Source organism: Neopelma chrysocephalum, unplaced genomic scaffold, assembly GCF_003984885.1.
Source record: "Neopelma chrysocephalum unplaced genomic scaffold, ASM398488v2 Primary Assembly neopelma1_252, whole genome shotgun sequence".
Lineage (NCBI taxonomy): Eukaryota > Metazoa > Chordata > Aves > Passeriformes > Pipridae > Neopelma > Neopelma chrysocephalum.
In genome coordinates, this window is record NW_020897914.1 from 1,281,303 (window position 1) to 1,300,948 (window position 19,646).

General features: G+C 50.1%; 1 protein-coding gene across 3 annotated transcripts; it reads right to left on the bottom strand.

The window, feature by feature from the left end:
- Nucleotides 1-5,542: 5,542 nt before the first annotated feature.
- COPS8 (COP9 signalosome subunit 8) lies at nucleotides 5,543-19,646 on the bottom strand. Of its 3 annotated transcripts, XM_027703852.1 has the most exons (9): nucleotides 19,611-19,646; nucleotides 15,246-15,292; nucleotides 13,656-13,817; nucleotides 12,425-12,473; nucleotides 11,556-11,688; nucleotides 10,537-10,644; nucleotides 10,022-10,084; nucleotides 8,820-8,861; nucleotides 5,543-7,538 (listed from the first exon to the last, which is right to left on the bottom strand). In XM_027703852.1, the coding sequence occupies exons 3-9, from the start codon at nucleotides 13,784-13,786 to the stop codon at nucleotides 7,459-7,461; spliced, it is 606 nt and encodes a 201-aa protein (XP_027559653.1). In that variant the 5' UTR covers nucleotides 13,787-13,817; nucleotides 15,246-15,292; nucleotides 19,611-19,646; the 3' UTR covers nucleotides 5,543-7,458. The 3 variants fall into 3 exon arrangements, with proteins under 3 accessions (XP_027559653.1, XP_027559652.1, XP_027559651.1); XM_027703851.1 differs by lacking the exons at nucleotides 15,246-15,292; nucleotides 19,611-19,646 and adding an exon at nucleotides 14,946-15,050; XM_027703850.1 differs by lacking the exons at nucleotides 15,246-15,292; nucleotides 19,611-19,646 and adding an exon at nucleotides 14,946-15,075 and having other exon boundaries at nucleotides 6,994-7,538; nucleotides 13,747-13,817.

Genomic DNA, 19,646 nt, shown 5'->3' on the forward strand with positions numbered 1-19,646 from the left:
GGTCGCCGTGTGGAGCCCCGGTGTGCAGGAGAAGCCAGGAATGGGAATTTCCCCCCCCACTCGAGGAGGGGAAGGGGAAAAGGGGAAAGAAGGATGGATTCTTCCCACGAAATTCACACTGTCTGTGGCTGGCTGTGGCCGGGACTCCCCCCTTCATCAATGAGCACAAACTGCTGCCAAAAGAAAGGGAGTGGAGGAGGGAAAAGGGTGACCCCCTCCCCAGAAAGTTCCTCTGCAGGTGGGCCAAACTTCTCCAATAAAATCTGAGCAGGTCCATGCTGGGGACAGAGCAGGGCGTAGGCAAGCCCAGGCCAGAAAACAGCCAGATGACCAGGCTGAAAAGAGAGTGGACCTCCGACCCCTCAAACACCCATCTTGCCCGAGTTAAGGCAAAAAGTGTAGTGTCTCCATTGTCCAGGAGACGAGGAAAAAAACCCAAAATCTCATCACCCCCCCCCCCCCAGCCTCAGAGAGGGCCATCAGCTTGAAATGCAGCCCTGGCAGTTCTTTTGTGTATGTGAATCACCCCTTCCTCCTCCCTCCTTCAGCATCTTTCTTTTACAGCGAGACAGGGGAAAGAAGAATTCCTGCTTGGATTTTTACAAGTAAACCTATGACAGCCCCACAATGTCAAATTGCAGCCCCACCCATGTGCCATGGGCCCCTTTGTGATGTCACAACCTCTCATCTCCATTCCGGAATGTTCCCTGGCAACCAAGGAACCAAAGTCACAGAATCTAACAATGCAGCCCCACCCATGTGTCATGGGTCTCTTTGTGATGTCACGGCCTATCCTCTCCTTTCAGGAATGGGCGCTGGAAACCAAAGAACCAACGCCTTACAAGGTCAGAGTGCAGGCCCACCCGTGTGCCATGAGACCCTTTGTGATGTCACGGCCTGTCATCTCCATTCCAGAATGGCCCCTGCAAAACAAAGAACACACATCCCACTCCCCATCATCACAGCCTTACCTTTTTGCCATGGGCCCCTTTGTGATGTCACAGCCTATCCTCTCCATGACTGAATTGTCCCTGAAAACCCAAGAACACAGGCTGCACACCTCCACGGTGCAGCCCCACCCGTGTGCCATGGGCCCCTTTGTGATGTCACGGCCTATCCTCTCCATTCTGGAATAGTCCCTGGAAACCAAAGCACCAACGCCTCACACCCCCCCAGGGCAGCCCCACCTGTCTGCTGTGGGACTCCTTGTGAAGTCACGGCCTTTCCCCAAGGAAAGAAAGCCTATAACCTTCGGGTTTCAGATGCAGTTGACGGGCCACCCTGGGCACTCCATGGGCAGCAAGAGCTTTCTGTCCTGCCACCTTTTGTCTGGGAGCAAGCTTCATCTGTTTTCATTTGGGGAGTCAGACTGGCAATTTCAGCACAGGGTTCCTGCAAGCGAATGACAGCCCTTTCCAAAGGGAACGAAAGCCTGTGACCTTTGAGTTTCAGCTGCAGTATGTGGGACCCCATGGGCACTTCATGGGCAGCAAGAGCTTTCTCTCATGATACCTTTTGTCTGGGAGGAATCTTTGTTCCTATTCAATATTAGGAGTCGGACTGGCAATTTCAGTGCAGAGCTCTTACAAGAGAATGACAGCCATTTCCCCCAGGAAAGAAAGCCCTTACCCGCGGTCTCTCAGGTGCAGCTGGTGGGACACCCTGGGCACTCCATGGGCAGCAAGAGCTTTCTGTGGTGGCACCTTTTGTCTGGGAGGAATCTTTGTTCCTATTCAGTATTAGGAGTCAGACTGGAATTTCAGCTCTGGGCTCCTGCAATTGAACAACAGCCCTTTCCCAAGGGAACGAAAGCCTGTAACCTTCGGGTTTCAGATGCAGTTGGTGACCACCCTGGGCACTCCATTGGCAGCAAGAGCTTTCTGTCCTGCCACCTTTGGTCTGGGAGGAGGCTTCAGTCGTGCTCAATTTTTTAAATCGGACTGCCAATTTCAGCACAGGGCTCCTGCAAGTGAACGGCAGCACCTTCCCCTAGGAAAGAAAGCCCTTACCCTCAGAGTCTCAGGTGCAGCTGGTGGGCCAACCATGGTACTCTATGAGCAGCAAGAACTTTTTTTCATGGCACCTTTGTCTGGGAAGAATCTTCATCCGTATTCCATTTTGGAGTAGGACTGGCAATTTCAGTGCAGGTCTCCGAAAAGCAAACGACAGCCCTTTCCCCCAGGAAAGAGAGCCCATAGCCTCAGTCTCTCAGGTGCAGCTGGTGGGACACCATGGGCAGCAAGACCCTTCTGTCCTGGCAACTTTAGTCTGGGAGGAATCTTCGTCTGTATTCAGTTTGGGGAGTTGGACTGGCAATTTCAGCGCGGGCTTTTCGCAAGTGAATGACAGCCCATCCTTCTGGGAAAGAAACCCCTTACCCTCCGTCTCTTTTCCTGTTCCTTAAAATACAACCTGCAGGGCAGCTTTCTGGGATCTCTTCTCTTGGGAATTGGGAAGATAGACCCGCTCCCATGTTTAACGCCTCAGGCAAAACCACCCTTTTAACACCTTTCCCAACCTTCCCCAACCTTTCCCAAAGCCCAGATTTTACGGGCTTCCCGTCAGTATCGACCAACCTTACCCGAGCCCACAAACCATGACAGAAACCTCTCAGCCTCACACTGCGTCCTTGCCTTATGTGCAGGCAAAATACCTTAAAAGCAAGTACCCGAAATTAATGTCCTATTCTTTTTCCCAGAAAAGAAGGCGTGGTCAACTCTCCAGACCAGGGAATTGGAAGATCTCCCCAAAACTCCTTTGGTACATGCTGCAGGGCCCATGATTCCTGTGGGCTGCCATGGCAGCGCTGCTTTGTCTCATCTGGGTCCCCAGAAACTGTCAGCGAAAGCCGGGAAATAAAATCTCTGATTATTTGGTTAGGGTTGAGAGAGACAGCAGCAGGACTTTTTGGATAGAAAGAGGGATTAGGTATTGAAATGGGCTGCCCAGGGAGGTGGAGGAGATTTTGGATCTGAATCTCACTGAATTATTGATATGGGTCAGAACCAATTCACTGAGTGTGTGTGTGCACGTGGGGAAGGGCTGGGCCTACCTGCAGGAACGTGGTAAGGCGTGCACGTAAGGCCTGTGCTGAGGGCACATGACTCAGAAAAGTCCCTGCAACCGACAAGGACACAAGTTTATCTTTTGTTATAATTCTTCAAGGTTTGACAGAACCCTACCCACAAATTTTAGATCGGCTATAGGCCGCTTTGGGACAACAAGTCGATAATGATGACATTCGTTAACTCATTTTTAAACAATTGGCCTTTGACAATGCAAACGAAGATTGTAAGCGAGCTCTGCAAACCACCCCCAAATGAGAAACCTGCACAATTGCTGATATGGTGAGAACTTGCCAAAACGTAGGCTCTGTTGATCACCATACAGCTTCATTAGCTACAACTTTGGCTGTGCAATTACATGATCTGGGGGGGGGGCAGAAAGAAAGAAGGGTGTTACTGATGTAGGGGAACAGATAATTTCAAAAAGGATTGCCCACAAGGGGCAGGGAGAAATAGAAATCTCCCATCCAGAAACTGCCCAAAATGTGGGTGGAGTCGACATTGGGCCAGCGAATTCCATTCTTGATTTATTCACAAGGGCAAGCTCATGCCACAGGGAAACAGGAGGGAGGGGGTGTCACGCTCCCCCCCAACAAATATGGCCCAAAACACTTTGTCTGTGACCTCATTCCAGCTACCACAGGGAACACCAGCCTGGATTTGGCCTCAAGCAAATCAATAACCCTGAGATCCACTGCAATAGCCCCCATACCTACTGGAATGTGGGGACCCTTAGGGGAAGGACTCCACACACTTTTAATTGGCAGATCCTCAACAACAAAATTGGGTTTGTTTGTTTTACCGGGAGTAATCAATTCAAATTACAGTGGAGAAATACAAATTTTGATTTGGACCTTTTGATTTGGTACCACCTTGTTATGTTCCTGAGAGGCAAAATCTCACCCAATTAATTCTCAGCTTTCCTGCCCATAGCTGAGGAAAATGCGACAGAATATTAATAAAATCACCTTTGCTGACAGTAGTCGTCACCCCAGTCCCTCAGGCTTTGCAGGAGTTTGTAGGGAACAGACTCAAATTTGAATCCTACCTCTAAATTTCTGACAGGTTTTGTTAAGAGATGCTGGACAGGAAATCACTCAACAGAATTCCAGGACTGCAGAAGGAATAACAGGAGGGTTTCCATGAAGTACAGAAGTTCCTTTTTAGCCTCCTCAGCCTAGGGCTGTAGGAGCCCATCTTTGCAGCCAAGGGCCCCAGGATTCTCAGGGCCATCCCGATCTCTCCCCAACCCTGACCCCGAGTGACCTTTCTCAGCCCTGAGTCCGTCCAGCGCTGACAGAGCTGCTGGGAGCTGCAATTCTCCCTGCTGCCTCTGCCTCCCTGCCCGGAAAACACCCCTCCTGCACTCCCTCCTCTTCCTTACCTCCTGCAAAACAGGAGCTGCAACCTCACGGATCCTTCAGCTGGATGCTCCTGGCCTTGGGCGCTGTGGGGACTGTGCCGAGGGCAGGTGACACGGACCGCGGGTCACAGCAACGCTGAGCCTCCTCAGGGCCGGGCTCTTCTCTCCGCGGGGCACCCGCCAGCCTGGCAGGGACACTTTTGCTCTGCAGGGGAGCAGAGAGGGACAGCCCCGCAGCGGGCTGGGCCAGCACAGCCCCCAGCCCTGCCCCGCGGCTGCCCAGCCCCGCGGCCGGAGCGGCCCCACAGAGCCCCGGCACAGCCCAGCTCGGGGCCGCCGCCCGCCCTCCTCCCGCCGGGGGAGCCCCCGGCAGAGCCCGGCAGCCTTGGCGTACGCCCTGGCAGTTGGCTTCTTTATTTTACTTAATTTTCTTTTTAAATGTATTTTTGGTATTTTTTTATTGTATTTTTAAATTCTGTTATTATTCTCTTTAAAGCCCGTGTAAGGCGGCCACGCCCCCCCCGCCCGGGAGCCCCGCCTGCCCTGCCCGGCGGCCGAGCGGTTCCGGCGCCGGCCTGGGGAACGCGTCGTTCTCCAGAGCCCCCGCAGGTTCGAATCCCGGCCCCGGAGGCAGCCCTGGTGGATATGGCCGTGAGCAGCACTGCAGCCGCGCGCCCCCCACTCAGCCGATGTCGTATTTATTTTTAATTTTGTTGGTTTGGTGTTTTTTTGGTGTTTTTTTTTTTTTTTTTTTTTTTTTTAGTATGTGTGAGGCAGCCATGCCCTCCACAGCTGGTGGGAGGGGATGCAAAAAGGGAGGAGTGAGACACCCTGGACCCCCAAAACTGGGGGGGAGGGTGCTACTGGGGACTCCCCTTCCCCCCCTCCCCACTTTGGTCCATCATTCATGTTGAAGACACAGGCAAAGAAAGGGTTAAACACCTCTGCCTTGTCCATGTCCCTGTTTTGGAGGTGAGCATCCCCATCGTGGCACAGGCAATGATATTTCTATACTGCCTATTGCCACCCAAATTAGACCAGTGAGAATTCATTTAAAAACTCACCGAACCAGAACTGTACTCTAAGGAGAACTTAAAAAATCAAGTACACAAGGTCAGAGTAAAGATATCCTTCAGTATCACTCACAATAAAATTAGAAATCCAAGTCTTGAGTGGATTTCAAATAAATAATCATTTTGAGAAAGTGCTTCCATATAAAGGGAGCTCTCAAGGCAGCAGAGCAGTTTGCAATTCCCCCTGCTAACACATCCCCACCAAGAGAATGTACAGTGGGGAAACAATCACAACACAGGGCACACGTGCCAGCTTCCATGAAACCCCTGAACAGGAAATGGGGGAGAAGTAAATGAAGGCATGTGCTGCCTTCTAAAGCACCACCCTTTTTCCAAAGCCTTTTTACCAACATAACACAACTGGGAATGAAAGTCATGTTTGCTTCTAAAATCCACTCTCAGCTCCAAGATTAACACAGCACTGCTCCGACACAGAGAATGTTCCTCAAACTGACACTGCAGCACAATGTATCATCCCCTCTCAGCTGCTCTCTGATCCCACCTGAACCTTTAAATTCCTCTCCAGTAACTGCAGAGGTAACCCAGAAAGCTTAAAGACAGCTAAAGGTTGTTGTTTCTTGTAGATCCCGGCCCAATGTGCAGAGAAGAACCAAGATGAAACAGAGCAAGGATTTTTAGATGCTGGAATCTTGCACAGATCCCACTCTGAGGAATGCTACATTTAGGTTAAGAGTGACAGAGAACAGGTATTATGGGATTAGCCAAGGGAGAGGAGGTACCAGGCTCAGAGAGGCCTGCCTGTGTTTGGGATGTTCTGTTCTAATGAAAGATAACAAAAAGGTCAGCTTAGCAGTCATAAATCAGACAGGATGGACATTTGGAGGGGAAGAAGAGCTGAGTCAAGGGGTTTTCAGCAAGACCTTAGCACATAGTCAGGAAGAGCTGGAAAGTTCATTGGCGATGAGGAAAAGAAAAACAACCCTCATGAGGCTGAAGAGCCTGAACAACCCCCAGGAATCTCCCCAAAAGCATGACTCTGCCTCAAGCTCCGCCTGATATGAATATTATAACTAGATGTTGTAATTTTAATGAATATTCACATGAAATATTGTAATCCCTCACCAAGACTGTGTAAATTGCCTGCCTTTTCACTGAAAACTTTAGAGCTATTTTGTCCAGTGCAAACTGGTAGCTCTCCAACGTTGCATAAAATAAATACCTTTGCTGCTTAAAGACCAAATTTTGTCTCTGAGCAGTTATTTCCTGCTGTTTTTGGCATCAAAGACATGACAGACCTCAAGGTGTAGAGTTACCAGCAAAACATATGGTGTCCTCTGACAGTCAAATAAAACCTTCCAAAAGTCAAAATTCTTCCTCAAAGTGTAAATTGCCTTTCTTAAACAATTCCAATTATTCTGCTGTAAAAATATGCCTGATGTGAAATTTCTCACATCAAAGAAAGATTTCACAATTCAGAGAGAACAAGAAAAAAATCAACAACAAATCTGCCATAAAACTACTTGCCAGGGAGTTACTGTAAAATTGTTTTCATTCAGTAATATTATAAAGTATTCAATATTCAAAATCTTTTCTCTCTGCAGATAGGGTAGGGCAGCCTTCCCCTCTTTGTGCTTTAGTTCAACATGCAATAGCTCTGTGCTAAGCACTGCATCACTCACCAGATAAGTTGTTTCTTCTCCATTTCTAACACACCTGAAAAAGGTTCTGTCTCTTGCTGCTGTGAGTTAATACAAAAATGTACTATGTAATACTGCTGTGTACCTACTGAAAAAATATTACAGGAGTTAAGGGAGTCTTTCTACTGCCAGCTGGGCTTTGGCAAAACAGGAGCTGGGCCAACATACACTAGAGACTTCACACATTTGAGTAGGGGACACTGCAATGTTTAACAGACATAGAATAAAATAAATCTGAGATTACTAAAACTCTCAGCACACAGGATTCCCAGGTTGTTCTGAACACAGGAGCAAGGTAATCAGTTTTCAAGGAAGGCCACATAGTCAGTCAATCTGGCCAACTGCTGTTCATTGGGAATTGGTGGGACCGCAGCAGGTTCTAAAAGGAGAAAACAAATGCATCATTCATGACATTTAGGAAGCGAATCCATCAGCAATACCATCCATCACAACAGTAAGGAAAAAATTAAATGCATCAGACTGTTCAACAGCTTTCTGGGGGCACACCTGAACTGTATCTCCTACCTGCACAGCTCTAGCTGACAGGAGTTTGCTGTTATCTGTAACACTCAGTAGTCCAAGAGCTACCAACAGCAAAAACTGCTGCAACAAGCCCCACCTGTCAGCAGCCTCCAGAAGTTTTCTGCACATAATGGAGTGTGAATAATAAAACCTGACAGTACTTTCACCCGACAAAAACGCTCCTGGAGCTCTTTGGTGGCTCCTTTCCTTCCAGGCTGCCATTCTAAAGACACCAAACAAATCTACCAGGGGATCTGATGAACAAAACACACAGGACTGCACGGGCTGCAGGAGAATGAGGGCATGTGCAGATCCTTAGAGAAATGCCAGCTGACCTGAGATCTCGGGTTAACAACAGGTAGGAAGGCAGGTGACTAAAGCCAGGGACATAAATTAGGAATTAAAAAGCAGATATAAACAACAATGGCAGGAAAATTTGCATTTACTCTTCCTGAAGAGTCATCGGGCCAACATTCAGAACACAGTGAAAGCATCCACACTGCTTAGGGCTGCAATTGCATGTCAGAGGAGGCTGACAATGCAATGGACACTTTCAAAAAGCAAGCTCCTGGAATTAAATCTCTATACTTGAGACATTTTGGCAGCTGCTAGACACAGGAAGCCACCCATTCAGACCTGCTGTCACTGTCTTGGGAACAAGAGAAAACAGTGTTTTGAGAATCCAACGTAATATCTTCCATCTCAATCTATAGTTGAGCTCTGAGGAAAACCAGAAAATTGCTGTTTCTGCAGGGGAGAAGGAATTCAGAAGTCCCACGTTATGCAAGAGCAATGAAACCTGCCCAGAGTTGCTTGGTGAAGCAATTGCCTTCAAGGCAGAATTTTAGCCAAAATTGTTTCGTTTTACAGAGGCTGTTCTACCCCTGCTTTGGAATCAGCTCCCTCCTTCAGCTGGAAGTGGGAATCTCAGCAATCTCAGGTACTTCTTATAATGTGAGGGAAAGAAGACGGAGGGATAAATGATCCTGTTTACCCAACACCTGATTGGGGTGATTTGTTTGGGTTTTTTGAGAGGGCAGTGACAACATTCACTTCTCTAGAACTTAATTCCCACTTTGTGGTGCTGGTGGCAATACTTATATTCATCTAAATGAATACTATATATAAACAAAAATACCTGATGAAGGAATAAATCTCTTCAAGGAAGCTTCCAGCACACCTGAAGAAAAACACATGAAAGTTAGTCCAGTGGAACAATTCTAAACAGTTCTATACAGCAAGTCAAAACTGGGTTCAAACGTAATGAAAATCAAACCTGTTTGTTTATCACACTTTATTTCATAGATAAAAAGCAGAATACCCAAGCCTTAGCTGCTTCAAAACAGATCACAGTCTCCCACCTCCTTCTTTTGCCTCACTAGTAGTTCCTGCACCCAGTTTTGAAAAAAAAAAAAAATCCCCCACCTATAAGTAGTTCCCAGTACTTGCAAGCTCTGCCTGGTTTGCAACCAGTTCATAGAAAACCTCACCTGATCACATACAAAAGCTCAGGGCTCTGGTTGGATTTGTGCCCTGAGGAATAACTTCCAACACCTTGCCTGGCACATCTTTATTATGCTGTTCTGAGCTCTGAACACCTAAAAACTGCCCCTACAAACAGTGTATTTTCTTAGCCTAATAGATCTGGCCCTTTTAGATATGCTGGGATTGGGCTCCTTCTTCCAGAGCTGCACAGAGCAGTTTAAGACCAGTCATTCCATACTGCTTTCACAGCTTCATATTTATTTTTGCCTCAGCCAAACACAGATAAAGCTTTAGCAAAAAAAAAAAAAAAGCCAAGTATTTCTGCAGACCAAGCTTTGCACGAACAGAGATTCTGTTATCAACAGAATGACAGTGAAGAAAAGATCCAGCAGAATAAATTTTAAAAGCAAAGGAAATTACACCAACAGCTGGAGCTCCTCAGAAGACAAGGATTCACTCAATCCCTGCCCAAAGAAGTTCTAATTCTCCTGAATGAATTCTCAGGTTCAAAATAGTGTATTTTTTACTCATCTTTCTTAGATTAAGACATGTCATTGCAGGTCACCCAGCTTATGTGCCACTGAGTCAGAGCCAGCAGCAGAGGAGCAGGAGCAACCACAGCTTTTGTTTAAAAAAGTTCATGTGAGGATGTAGTTTAATCCAAACCGCTGAGAAGTCCAAACCAAACCCACTCCTTTGTACTTCCTTACATTTATACATGCCCCATGTTTACAAGCAGCATTAGCCTCCAAAAAATACCTAACAGAATTCTGGGCGAAGTTTTAATTAAAAACTAACACCCAATTCCTCGAAAAGGCTGAACTCAAGGTTTCATGAAATAACAGCTCCACCTACCTGGCTTTTTAGGCATCACCATGCGAGTTGCAAAGTCTGCTTGCCAGCCCTGCTCTAGCACACCTGGAAAAGCATTTTCACATTTGTAAGAACAGTTTTCTTATATGATTGCTAGAAATGCAAAATAAAGATGCACATTAAGGCCAGTAAAAAGTATCTCTGGTCACTGCCTCTATGCCATAACTCCAATACAGATTTCTTACTACAATACTTATATTTAGACATGCAGTTCAACAAATAACATCATGAAAGCACACGGAATTAGCTTCATGTTTCACTCTTCCCTCACCATGGAATTGCTTTAACATCTAGAACGGGAGAATAAACAATAACCAGTGGCAAATAATTTAAAAAAATACAACCATTATCCAGAATAAAGACATTATTTCTATGCCCCATCACTTGTCTTTATAACGGTCTCAGAATCTGTATACATGTTTTTATTAATCATCACTCAGAGCTCTCTGATCTCAACCACCTGTACAAAAACTAGTCAGGGAATAGATGCCAAGTACCTTTCACAGCTTCTTCTACAGGAAGTCCAACAAAAGCTGCAAAATCATCTGCAACTATTGATGTATAAGCCTGAGAAACCAGTGCAAAGGCTCGTTTCCTGGTGGCATCTAAGGACAGAGAAACACTGTGAGCAGATGGAGACTCATCTCCACAGGTAGGAAATCTGAGAACACTTTCCCAATTCTGATGCCTTTGGAAAACCACTACTGGCATCAAAGTGAGCACTTCAGAAGTTCCCCCTCCCCTCCCACACTTCACTGATGTACTATGGTCAGCAGCGAGAGACAACAACTTGCTCTGCCAGGACAAAACCCCTCTGAGACCACATTGACCTCCAAATGCAGGTCTTGGGCACTCCCACCAGAACACAAACCACTTCAGGAAACCCTGCATCTGACAGCATTCCCCACTTGCAACAGGCTTGTGTGGCAAACAGTTCAGAAGCAGAAAAAAAAATCTATTACAACAATTAATTAAACTCTTAATGGCACCTAAAAATCAGTTGTTTCTAAAGCTACAGAGAATTTGTTATTGCAGAATACCTCAGAAGGCTTCTTAGCAGCCCTCTGGTAGCAAGAATTTGCAAGTTACTGTTTCACAATCTCTAAAACTGTCAAAACATTTGTCTCAAGTCACAGGTAATGGATAAACCTTTTTGTAAGTGTCAGAAGATTCTGAAATGCCAAGTCACATTCCCTAAATTACTGATAAAACTGGGTAACTAATGGTCAGTTTTGCTGTTACAGAACAAACCACATAGTTTACAAAATTCCAGTATGAAAGAATATACAATCACAGACACAACCCTAATAAAAACAATTTAGTTTGTTGCTATGAGGTATTGTCATGAGATTTTTATTTACATCTGATATCTAAAATCCTTTCAGGAAAACCTACAAAAATTTGGCAACAGTTCTGATTTTTCATAATTAGTCATTTGTCTATTTTGTCTCTGTGTTTGAGCACACGGGAATCATTCTGGGCAATTCCCTGCTGCCCACACAAGTTCATTTTGTACCTCTGAGTGCTTCCATGATTGGTTGGATGGTCTCGGACCACTGATGTGCACTGATTGTTGAATAGATTCCTGGGAAGTCTCTCTGCCAGATTCTTTGTCCCACTGACCAAACTGCACCAAGTTCAGCATTTGCCTGTTGTGACAAAAAAACCCCTCCCAAGTGTTAATCCAGAACGTCTTCTCTACAATGGTCATAGCTATAAACCCATTTCCACTTCCAGGTTTTCACACAGTGTTGCTGTGCACCAAATGCAGCAGGATTCTGAGTTAACTTTGGTCCAGATACCATTGACTCCACTGATGTAACTACTTTTCTCTTTAGAGAAAGAAAATTATTCCAGAACTATCTCTCTGTTCCACCTTGACCATGAGGTTTCTTAAACAAGGCTACAGAACAGTTGTTTTCTTGTAAAATGTGTGATTTCAAATTAAAAATCTAACAACAGACGAGTCTGGAAGCATTTCTGGTGCTATATTTAGTTGAATCCTCCAAACATATCTTTGATCCAGATTAAGTGGAAAACAAATGCTTTCAGAAAGTTTATCTAGTTGGAGATGCAACTTATCTGAAGTCACTCTGCCCTGCCCAAGGTTTTCTGTCCCCTCCTGTGGAATATGCCCCATCCCAGAGTCGGATCCATTGCTTTTCCCCAGCTGACCACCCTTTATCAGGAGACTTCCTACTATGAAGTCTACAGATTGACTGAACTCTATTGCAGCAGATTCCTTGTGAAGGGAAAGAGGGAACAGACAAGGAGATCTTAAAGCCCAACACACTGGGTGAGCCAGAGTTCTCAGGTCAAAAGTCACCATTTGCAAGCTTACATGAAACTGTTATAGCACCAAAAGGCAGTTGATGAAGTACTCACAGATTTGATGGCAGGAGGTATTCTTTTCCAGAGATACCGCGCATTATTCCTAAAAAAAATGAAGTTAAAATAATTCTCAGACACCAAATGCTTGCTGCAAGGAAACACCAAAAGGTCTGTTCTGATCTGTCACGAACAGTCTCAGTGCTTTGAAACAGTTCTTCTAGGCAGGAATGTTTTACACTGAAGAGGAAAAGCAAAGCTGCTCTCCAGCAGACAACACGACCCACGTAACACAGCAAACAGTTCATTAATGGCCTCATTTAGCCAGTTTGGGGGAGGTTTTTCATTTGAGGCAGCATTTCTCAGAAGTTAGGTTTGCACTTTCATTTTTCTTCTACTAATCAAAAGTACAAAAATGCTTTCTTCATGTGCTCACACCCCACTCTGCAAACCAAAGACTTAGACTGGTTTGGGCATGTTTTTCCTAGCCCAGCTTGGTCACACACATTCTGGGGATTGGGACATACTGAAACATTTAGTAATTGTTCTCTGTAGAGCACAGAAGCCAAACTGAAATGGTTACAAGTTCTAAAATTTAAAATGTTAAATAAGGAAAAAGACTCACTGCTTCTCATTAAAGCACAATTCTAAAACTTCACAGTTGTAAAATCTCAAATTCATCTGAACCAAGGTTATCTGCATTAAATGTTCAGTATCAGCCTTCAGGGAATTTGCCCTGGAAGAATATACATCTACAATCCAGGAAAACACTCCAATCTTGGAATTCCCCACACCACTGCTTCCTTTGGGGCTTGGTAATCAAATGTGGCAGTGACATTTTTTTCTGCCTGAATAAATAATCAGTAATTTCTCACTAAAAGCCCAAGTGCAGTGAATCCAGTTCATACAGGGACATGGCAATCCCATACCAGATCAAACTCACAGGATCTCTGCTTCCTGCAGATTTAGCTCCTTCAAGTCAACAGTATCCCTCATTTTTAACACGGACAGTCCCGAGTTATCCTGCTGGAATTTAAACCCTCAAAACAAATTCAGCCTTGAACAGCTATAAATCAAAACACTGAAATGTTTGACACTGCCCAAAGCAGCCAACTTCACTATTTAAGGAATTTTAATCCTAAATGTCCCTACAGTTCAAAAGGGTGGGGAGGACCAAACAAAGGAGAGTAATTTCCCGGTCAGATCGAGGGGTCAAAGAGACTTAATCCCATGAATATCACTCTTTCCTTTTAAACACAGCACTGCCCACTGGCATTTTGTTACCCACACAACCAATTCCTCACATTCTGGCAACTGCAGCTCAAGCTGCTGGTGACAAACCCCGGGACTAAAGCCACAGGTGGAGAGAAGCCACTCACATGTCATTGTGCAGCAGGTACAAAGCCAGAAGCTGGCCATAAACAAGGGGGGTTGCAATTCCTCCAGGAGCCTAAAAACAAACACAAATCGTTTGGTTACACATTTTAAGAGCAGCAGGATACAAAACAGAGCAGGAAGCCAAGTTTCTGAAAACTGAACACTCCAAGACAACCGATTGGGGGTTTTTTTCCACATCACATCATAGGTCTGGGCAATTTTTTTTATATCAACGCAGTTGTATTTTACAACGAAGCTTCAGGCTGCGCAAACCACCTACCAGCCACTGCTCTGAAGCTTGGGAACGGGGCAAAAGGCAAGTCCATTTACAGGAATGTGGGGAACCAGAACCAGCTGTACCCTGTGCTCCTCCAAAGGACAGGAATGCAGCTTCACAGCTCCTGGCTGGAAGGGGTATCCATACTTAACTCTCCCAGCCCCACAAGGCACTCTCCTGCTCCTCTCGGCCCAGGTGCCCACCACCTGAGGCAGCAGCAGCTCCTGCTTCCAGCACAATTCCCTCCAGGTCCATGGCACTCCCCACAGAACTCAGGGCTACCAGGAGGCTGCAGCACCGCGCTGGGCACACGAGAGGCACCCAGGCTCAGCACAGGAACAGCAGCTGGAGCTGGATGCTGCATCCCTGGAACCAGGGGCCTTTTCCACTGCAGGATGGAATTTCCACTGCACAGCTCTGTGCCCAGCACCAAAGTTCTGCTGGTGCCCGGGATCACACACAGGATCACCCACTTCCCTCCACCTGCTGAGGCAGCCAGATCTAAGCTCAGAGCTCCCAGAGAGCAAAATTCACAGCTCACCCTTCTTTTCAGATCACTCCAGCGGCACGTGTGAGCTCCACGTATAGACAAGCACTGGGAACTCTGCCCAAGGATAAATCTCTCTGGATGCCACGCGGGAAGAGCCTGTGCCGTGCCCGTGGTGCCACTTCTGCAGCCCCGGCTGCTGCCTGGAGCCCCGACAGTGCCCGCAGCAATTGGACACTGCTCGGGCAACAGAATTATACTGAAATGCACTAATTTGTCTGAAAATCGAGAGTTTCTCGAGGGCTTTCTGGCGAGACCAGGGGGCGATTCTGAACACTGTACCCTGCGCACCTCACCCCCCCACACACACACACACCCACCCCCACAGACACCCCGAGCCACGGGCCCTGCCCACCCTACTCCCCGTGCTCCTGCACCTCCAGCTCCCGAGTCTCGCACTGCTCCAGGAGCCTCCTGAAGCTCTCGGCGCCCTCGGCCGCCACCGCCACCGGCATCTTCCCTCGACGTCACTTCCGTTGCCAGCCCCCGGGGACTTCCGCCCGGCGCTCTGTGCGCGGGGACTGCAGGGCGGCCGGGCGGGGGCGTGGCCACGAAAATGGGCGTGACCAATGGGAGGTGGGGGTGGTGCCCTGAGGGCGGTGCGCGCAGATGAATCCTTTATAAACCCCGTTAGTTCTGCGAAATAAGCAGAATTCCAGTGTCATAAACGTAATTATCTTCAGTTTTCCGTCTGTATATGTCGCCTACTGCGGGATGTATGAGATACGCGTTCCTATCTCATATTGCACGTGACATGCGCGTAAGGGATACACTTTAGGGAGAGGAATTGCTTTTCCAGCTTTTCCAGCTTTGTCCTGTTTGTGATGGGTATTAAAACTAGTTTTACAGTGGCAGTTCTCCATCCTTGTTCCCTATAAAATCCCCTGCTATGCAGAGCAAACAGCACGGCCAGAGAGACCACAGAATCATGGAATATCCTGAGCTGGAAGGGACCCCCAAGGACCATCGAGTCCAATTCCTGGTGCTGCACAGGACACCCCAACAATCCCTCCCTGTCCCTGGGAGTGTTGTCCAAACACTCTTTGAGCTTGGGCAGCAGTGACTGCACAGTCCTGCTCGAGGAGCTCAGTGCCCTTCCCGTGGTGGCAGCAGCTCTGCGGGCCCAGGGCTCTGGCTCAGCGGGGTGTCAGTCACAGCCCCGTGGCCTGGGCAGCCGCGGGGGCCCGGGCTGGCTGCCAGCCCTGCCCGTGCCACTGCCCCTGGCCGGCAGCACCCAGCGGATGTGCCCCAGCAGGGCCCCCTTCTCCTGCTTGTCCCCAGCCAGGCCAGCCTGGCCCCCTTGGGGGTGTGCCCACCCTGCTGCTGAGGCCTCTAGGGCTTCTGCCACAGGGGTGGAAGATGCCTCGAGAAAGCACCAGAGCAGCCGGCTGGCAGGGAAGGAGGTGGCTGCCTGGGGCTGCTTATGGCCTCTGCCCCCCAGTTCCTCAGGGCTTCCCACACTCTGTCCCCTCAGGGCCTCTGCCCATCCTGTCCCCTCGCAGCCTCCTACCACCCACCCCCTCACAAATTCCCCTCAAGGCTTCCCACTCCTTTGTCCTGTCAGGGCCTCCACAGCACCTCATCCCTTCCTGGCCTCCCACTGTCCCATCCCCTGTGGGTCTCCCCCAGCCCCGCCAACCTGCCTGTCAGCAGTGCAGCCCTGAAGGAGCTCCACAGAAGCCGGCTCAAGAGGCACCTTGGAGCCCTCAGCAATCCACACAGCAACACACGGGCAGGGGGGGCAGGTTCCCAGCCTCTCCCAGGAGGTTGTGGCCATCCCCAAGGATGAGGTCCTCAGGGATCCCCACAGCTCCAGGCTCTGCCCATTCGCTCTGCTGAGCGTTGAGGCTCCAGCAGAACCACCAAAGGCCAAGGGGGTTCTGCCCACTTTCCCTTCCCCACTGCACACCTAGGCAAGTGTTGCTGAGGACAAGGACCCTTTTTCCCTTCTTCCTCAATGCTCTGTGGACATCAGGCACCCAAAAAAAGCTCCTGGGCCTCTGCGTATGACAATATATTTAATATTCCCTCACTGGGGTAGAAGGAAGGGATTGCAGAGAAGAGGCGTCTTCCTCACAGGCTCAAGTGGCCCCAACAGACAGAGCTGCCTGGATCAGCTTTACACAAAGCTCCAGCAGCACAGGCAGACACTGCCTGCAGAGAAGGCCGGGTATTCCTTGCCCTACAGAGCCAGTCTCGGAGCTGCTGGAATCTGTACAGCTGTCTGTACAGCTCTAAGAATGTTAATGTTTTGAAGTGCCAGGCTTGAGATGGTGAGGCTCTTGTTATCTGTCATGCCTTGAAGGGCTGGAACAGAGAGGAACGGAGCCATAGTCAGAGCCCCGATGGGTGGGGACCCGAGGAGCCCCTCCTGCCAGGGCCATCCCACCCAGCTCTTGCCATGGCCAGGAGGCAGCAGAGCCCAACAGGATCAGCCAGGAGGTGCTGGCCACCAAAACCCCTCATGCCCCTGAAAGCTCTCTCTGCTCTGCCCATGCTACCCCTTGTCTGTGCAGGGAGCAGAGCCCTCCGCAGCCAGGGCAGGATTGCAGCTCCCTGCCCAGGGTCTGTGCTCCCCCCGCCAGCCCCCACTGAGGCCCTGCTGCCCTCACTGACCATCGATGATGAGCTGCAGCTCTTTGGGCTGTCCCCTCAGGTACCCCCTGGCAATCCCTGGGAACACCAATCCTGTCAGGGACCTGGAGGCACAGCTCCCCCCCAGCAGCGGTGCCGGCCCAGCTGCACGCCCTTCTGCCCTGGCAGGGCTGAGCTCAGGGCCTTTCCACATGGGGACGCCCCAGGGCTGGGCTGGCCCAGGGTGGCAGCAGCCACCAGGGCACTCGGGGCTCCACATCCCGGGGCCGCATCCTGCTGCTGCTGCAGCAGCCGGGGCTGGGACTGAGCTGCAGCGGGGCGGGGAGGGACCTTGTGGCTCACCCGTGAACCTGAGGGCCAACTCTCACAGGGGCTCCGGTGGGCTCTGCAGGTACAGCAGGGCCTGGCGCATGTACTCGGCCACTTGGCTCCGGTCCTTTTCCAGCTGGAAAGAGCACCAGGGCATGGAGGGAAGAGTTGGCTCAGGCTCTGCCCCTTGGCCGGGTGCTGCCTGTGCCCAGCACTGGCCTCCCCTGCCTGCAGAGCCCTGAGGCCCGGCCAGCAGCCTCTGGGGCCAGCTTTGCGGGGAGCAGAGGGCTGGCTGCTCCTCGGGAGCCACAGGGCCACCCTGCCCCACAGCCCAGCTGGGCTGGGGCTGCATCACACCCTGGCTCGGGGGGAGAGGAGCCCGCAGAGCAGCCCACATGCCCAAGGGAAGGCAGCAGTGTGTGGGGCACAGGCTGGTGTCTGTGGGTGCAGCAGTGGCCAGGGGCACAGTGCCAGCCTCACACACTGGGCATCAGGGGCTGGGGCTTCGGGGCCGTCCTTACCAGGCACTTGCTGAACCTTCATGGTTCCTTTTTGGTCACCAGGTCTTCAAGATCCCTCCTCTCCAGGAACCAGGTCTCACCAAGCAGTTCTTTCTGAGAGGCCTGCACAGCAACAGAGACCAGGACATGGCACTGCAGCCCAGGGCACAGAACCAGCGTCCCTGGACCAAGGCCAGGATGAGGCTGGAGCCTACGATGTGCCAGGGCAGGAGGCAGCTGAGCCCCTTCCCACGGGGACACCAGAGCCCACGAGTCCTCACATTTTCGATGAGCAGGTTCTCATTATGCCAATGGAAATATAGTGGGAGCAGGCTCAGGTGCACCTCTGGCTGCAGGGGCTTTTTTCCCGCTCTATTAGTTCCATCACTGCAATGAAGAGAACCATGGAGAGCTCCTGCACACTGCTGTGGTCTTGGTGGAAAGAAAAAGACCTCAGCACCAGCTTCTCCATGCCCACATAGGCACAGGCCTCAAAATCCACAGGGCACAAAGTTTCCTGGCAGTACCCAGAGCCCGTGGTGGGGGACACAGAGACTTATGTTGTGAAACAGTGGCCTGAGCACCTCAGCCAGCTGCAGGCTGGTGCAGATGGATATTAGGATGTGTTTCCTGTTGAACCTGTTCTGGAGCTGTGTCTGGAGCCTGTTCTGGAGCACATTTGTGAACACAGAGAGGGTCAACCTAACCACATCTCCATCTGCATCCTGCAGTAGCTCCACAAGGCTTTCACTCAGGCTCCAAACAAATGCTCTTGTCCGGTGAGGAACACAGTGCTGTGCTGTGAAGCCATGAATGGCTGCACTGCCAACACTGCTCTGGTGGTGCAGCCCCATGCTGCTGTCGCGGGGCCCACAGGCCAAAGGCGTGTCCCAGAGGACTCAGGCAGCTGAACGGGGAGGAGGAGAGCTGGGAGCAGCTGCCACAGCTGCCGAAACCCAGCCAAGCCCAAGTGACTGCGTTGCACAGCCGCACGCTGCTGGCACGGCTTCAGCCCGCTGCCCCCTCCTCATCCTCGAGGGATCATTGCAGAGCACCACGAGGACTCTGAGCACCAGGCGATGCCACTATGTGCTACACAACTTCCTAGAAAGGATCTGCAGGACCCCGTCACCGCATTCTCTCGTGTCCAGGCAGGACCTGAAAGGCAGGGAGCAGTGACGGGGTGCCCGGCCGGCAGGAGCCCGGACCCGCACAGGGTTGGGCCCAGGCAGCAGCACAGGGTGCAGGCACCGTCCCGGGCAGCTGCGGCTGTGAGAGGGCAGAGAGGGGGAGGCAGCTCGGCGAGGCAGCGCTCGCCGTCAGGCTGCCCAAGGAACGCCATGGTAGGTAGTTCCCAGGGCGGCTCTTCCTTGCTCAGCAGCTCCAGCAGCCAGACTGTGATCCCCCTTCCCCACTCCCCTTGCCCTCTATGCGGGCGCGGCCCAAATGACCCCCAGGACCGCCCCCGCGACCCCACCCGCCCGGGGCAACCGCGCCGAGCGCTGGTTCTTTGGCTGCAGTACCGCTTGTTCATCAGCAGGCGGCACCGGAGAGTCATTAAAGTCAGTGCGCATGCGCCTTTCTGTCGGCGGGGAGCCCTTGCTGCCCACGTGACACCATGCGTCGGGCAACTGAATACACATGTACTAATGGTCACCATCTTGACCTTTCTTA

Bases quoted from the DNA above. Each gene is read 5' to 3' on its own strand.
- COPS8 (XM_027703850.1), bottom strand. From the start codon at position 15,023: ATGCCGGTGGCGGTGGCGGCCGAGGGCGCCGAGAGCTTCAGGAGGCTC. The intron at 10,085-10,536 runs GTACTTGGCATC...ATGCTTTTCCAG, and splicing joins TGTAGAAGAAGCTGTGAAAG to GTGTGCTAGAGCAGGGCTGG. The intron at 7,539-8,819 runs GTATTTTTGTTT...TTCTCCTTTTAG, and splicing joins GAGATTTATTCCTTCATCAG to AACCTGCTGCGGTCCCACCA.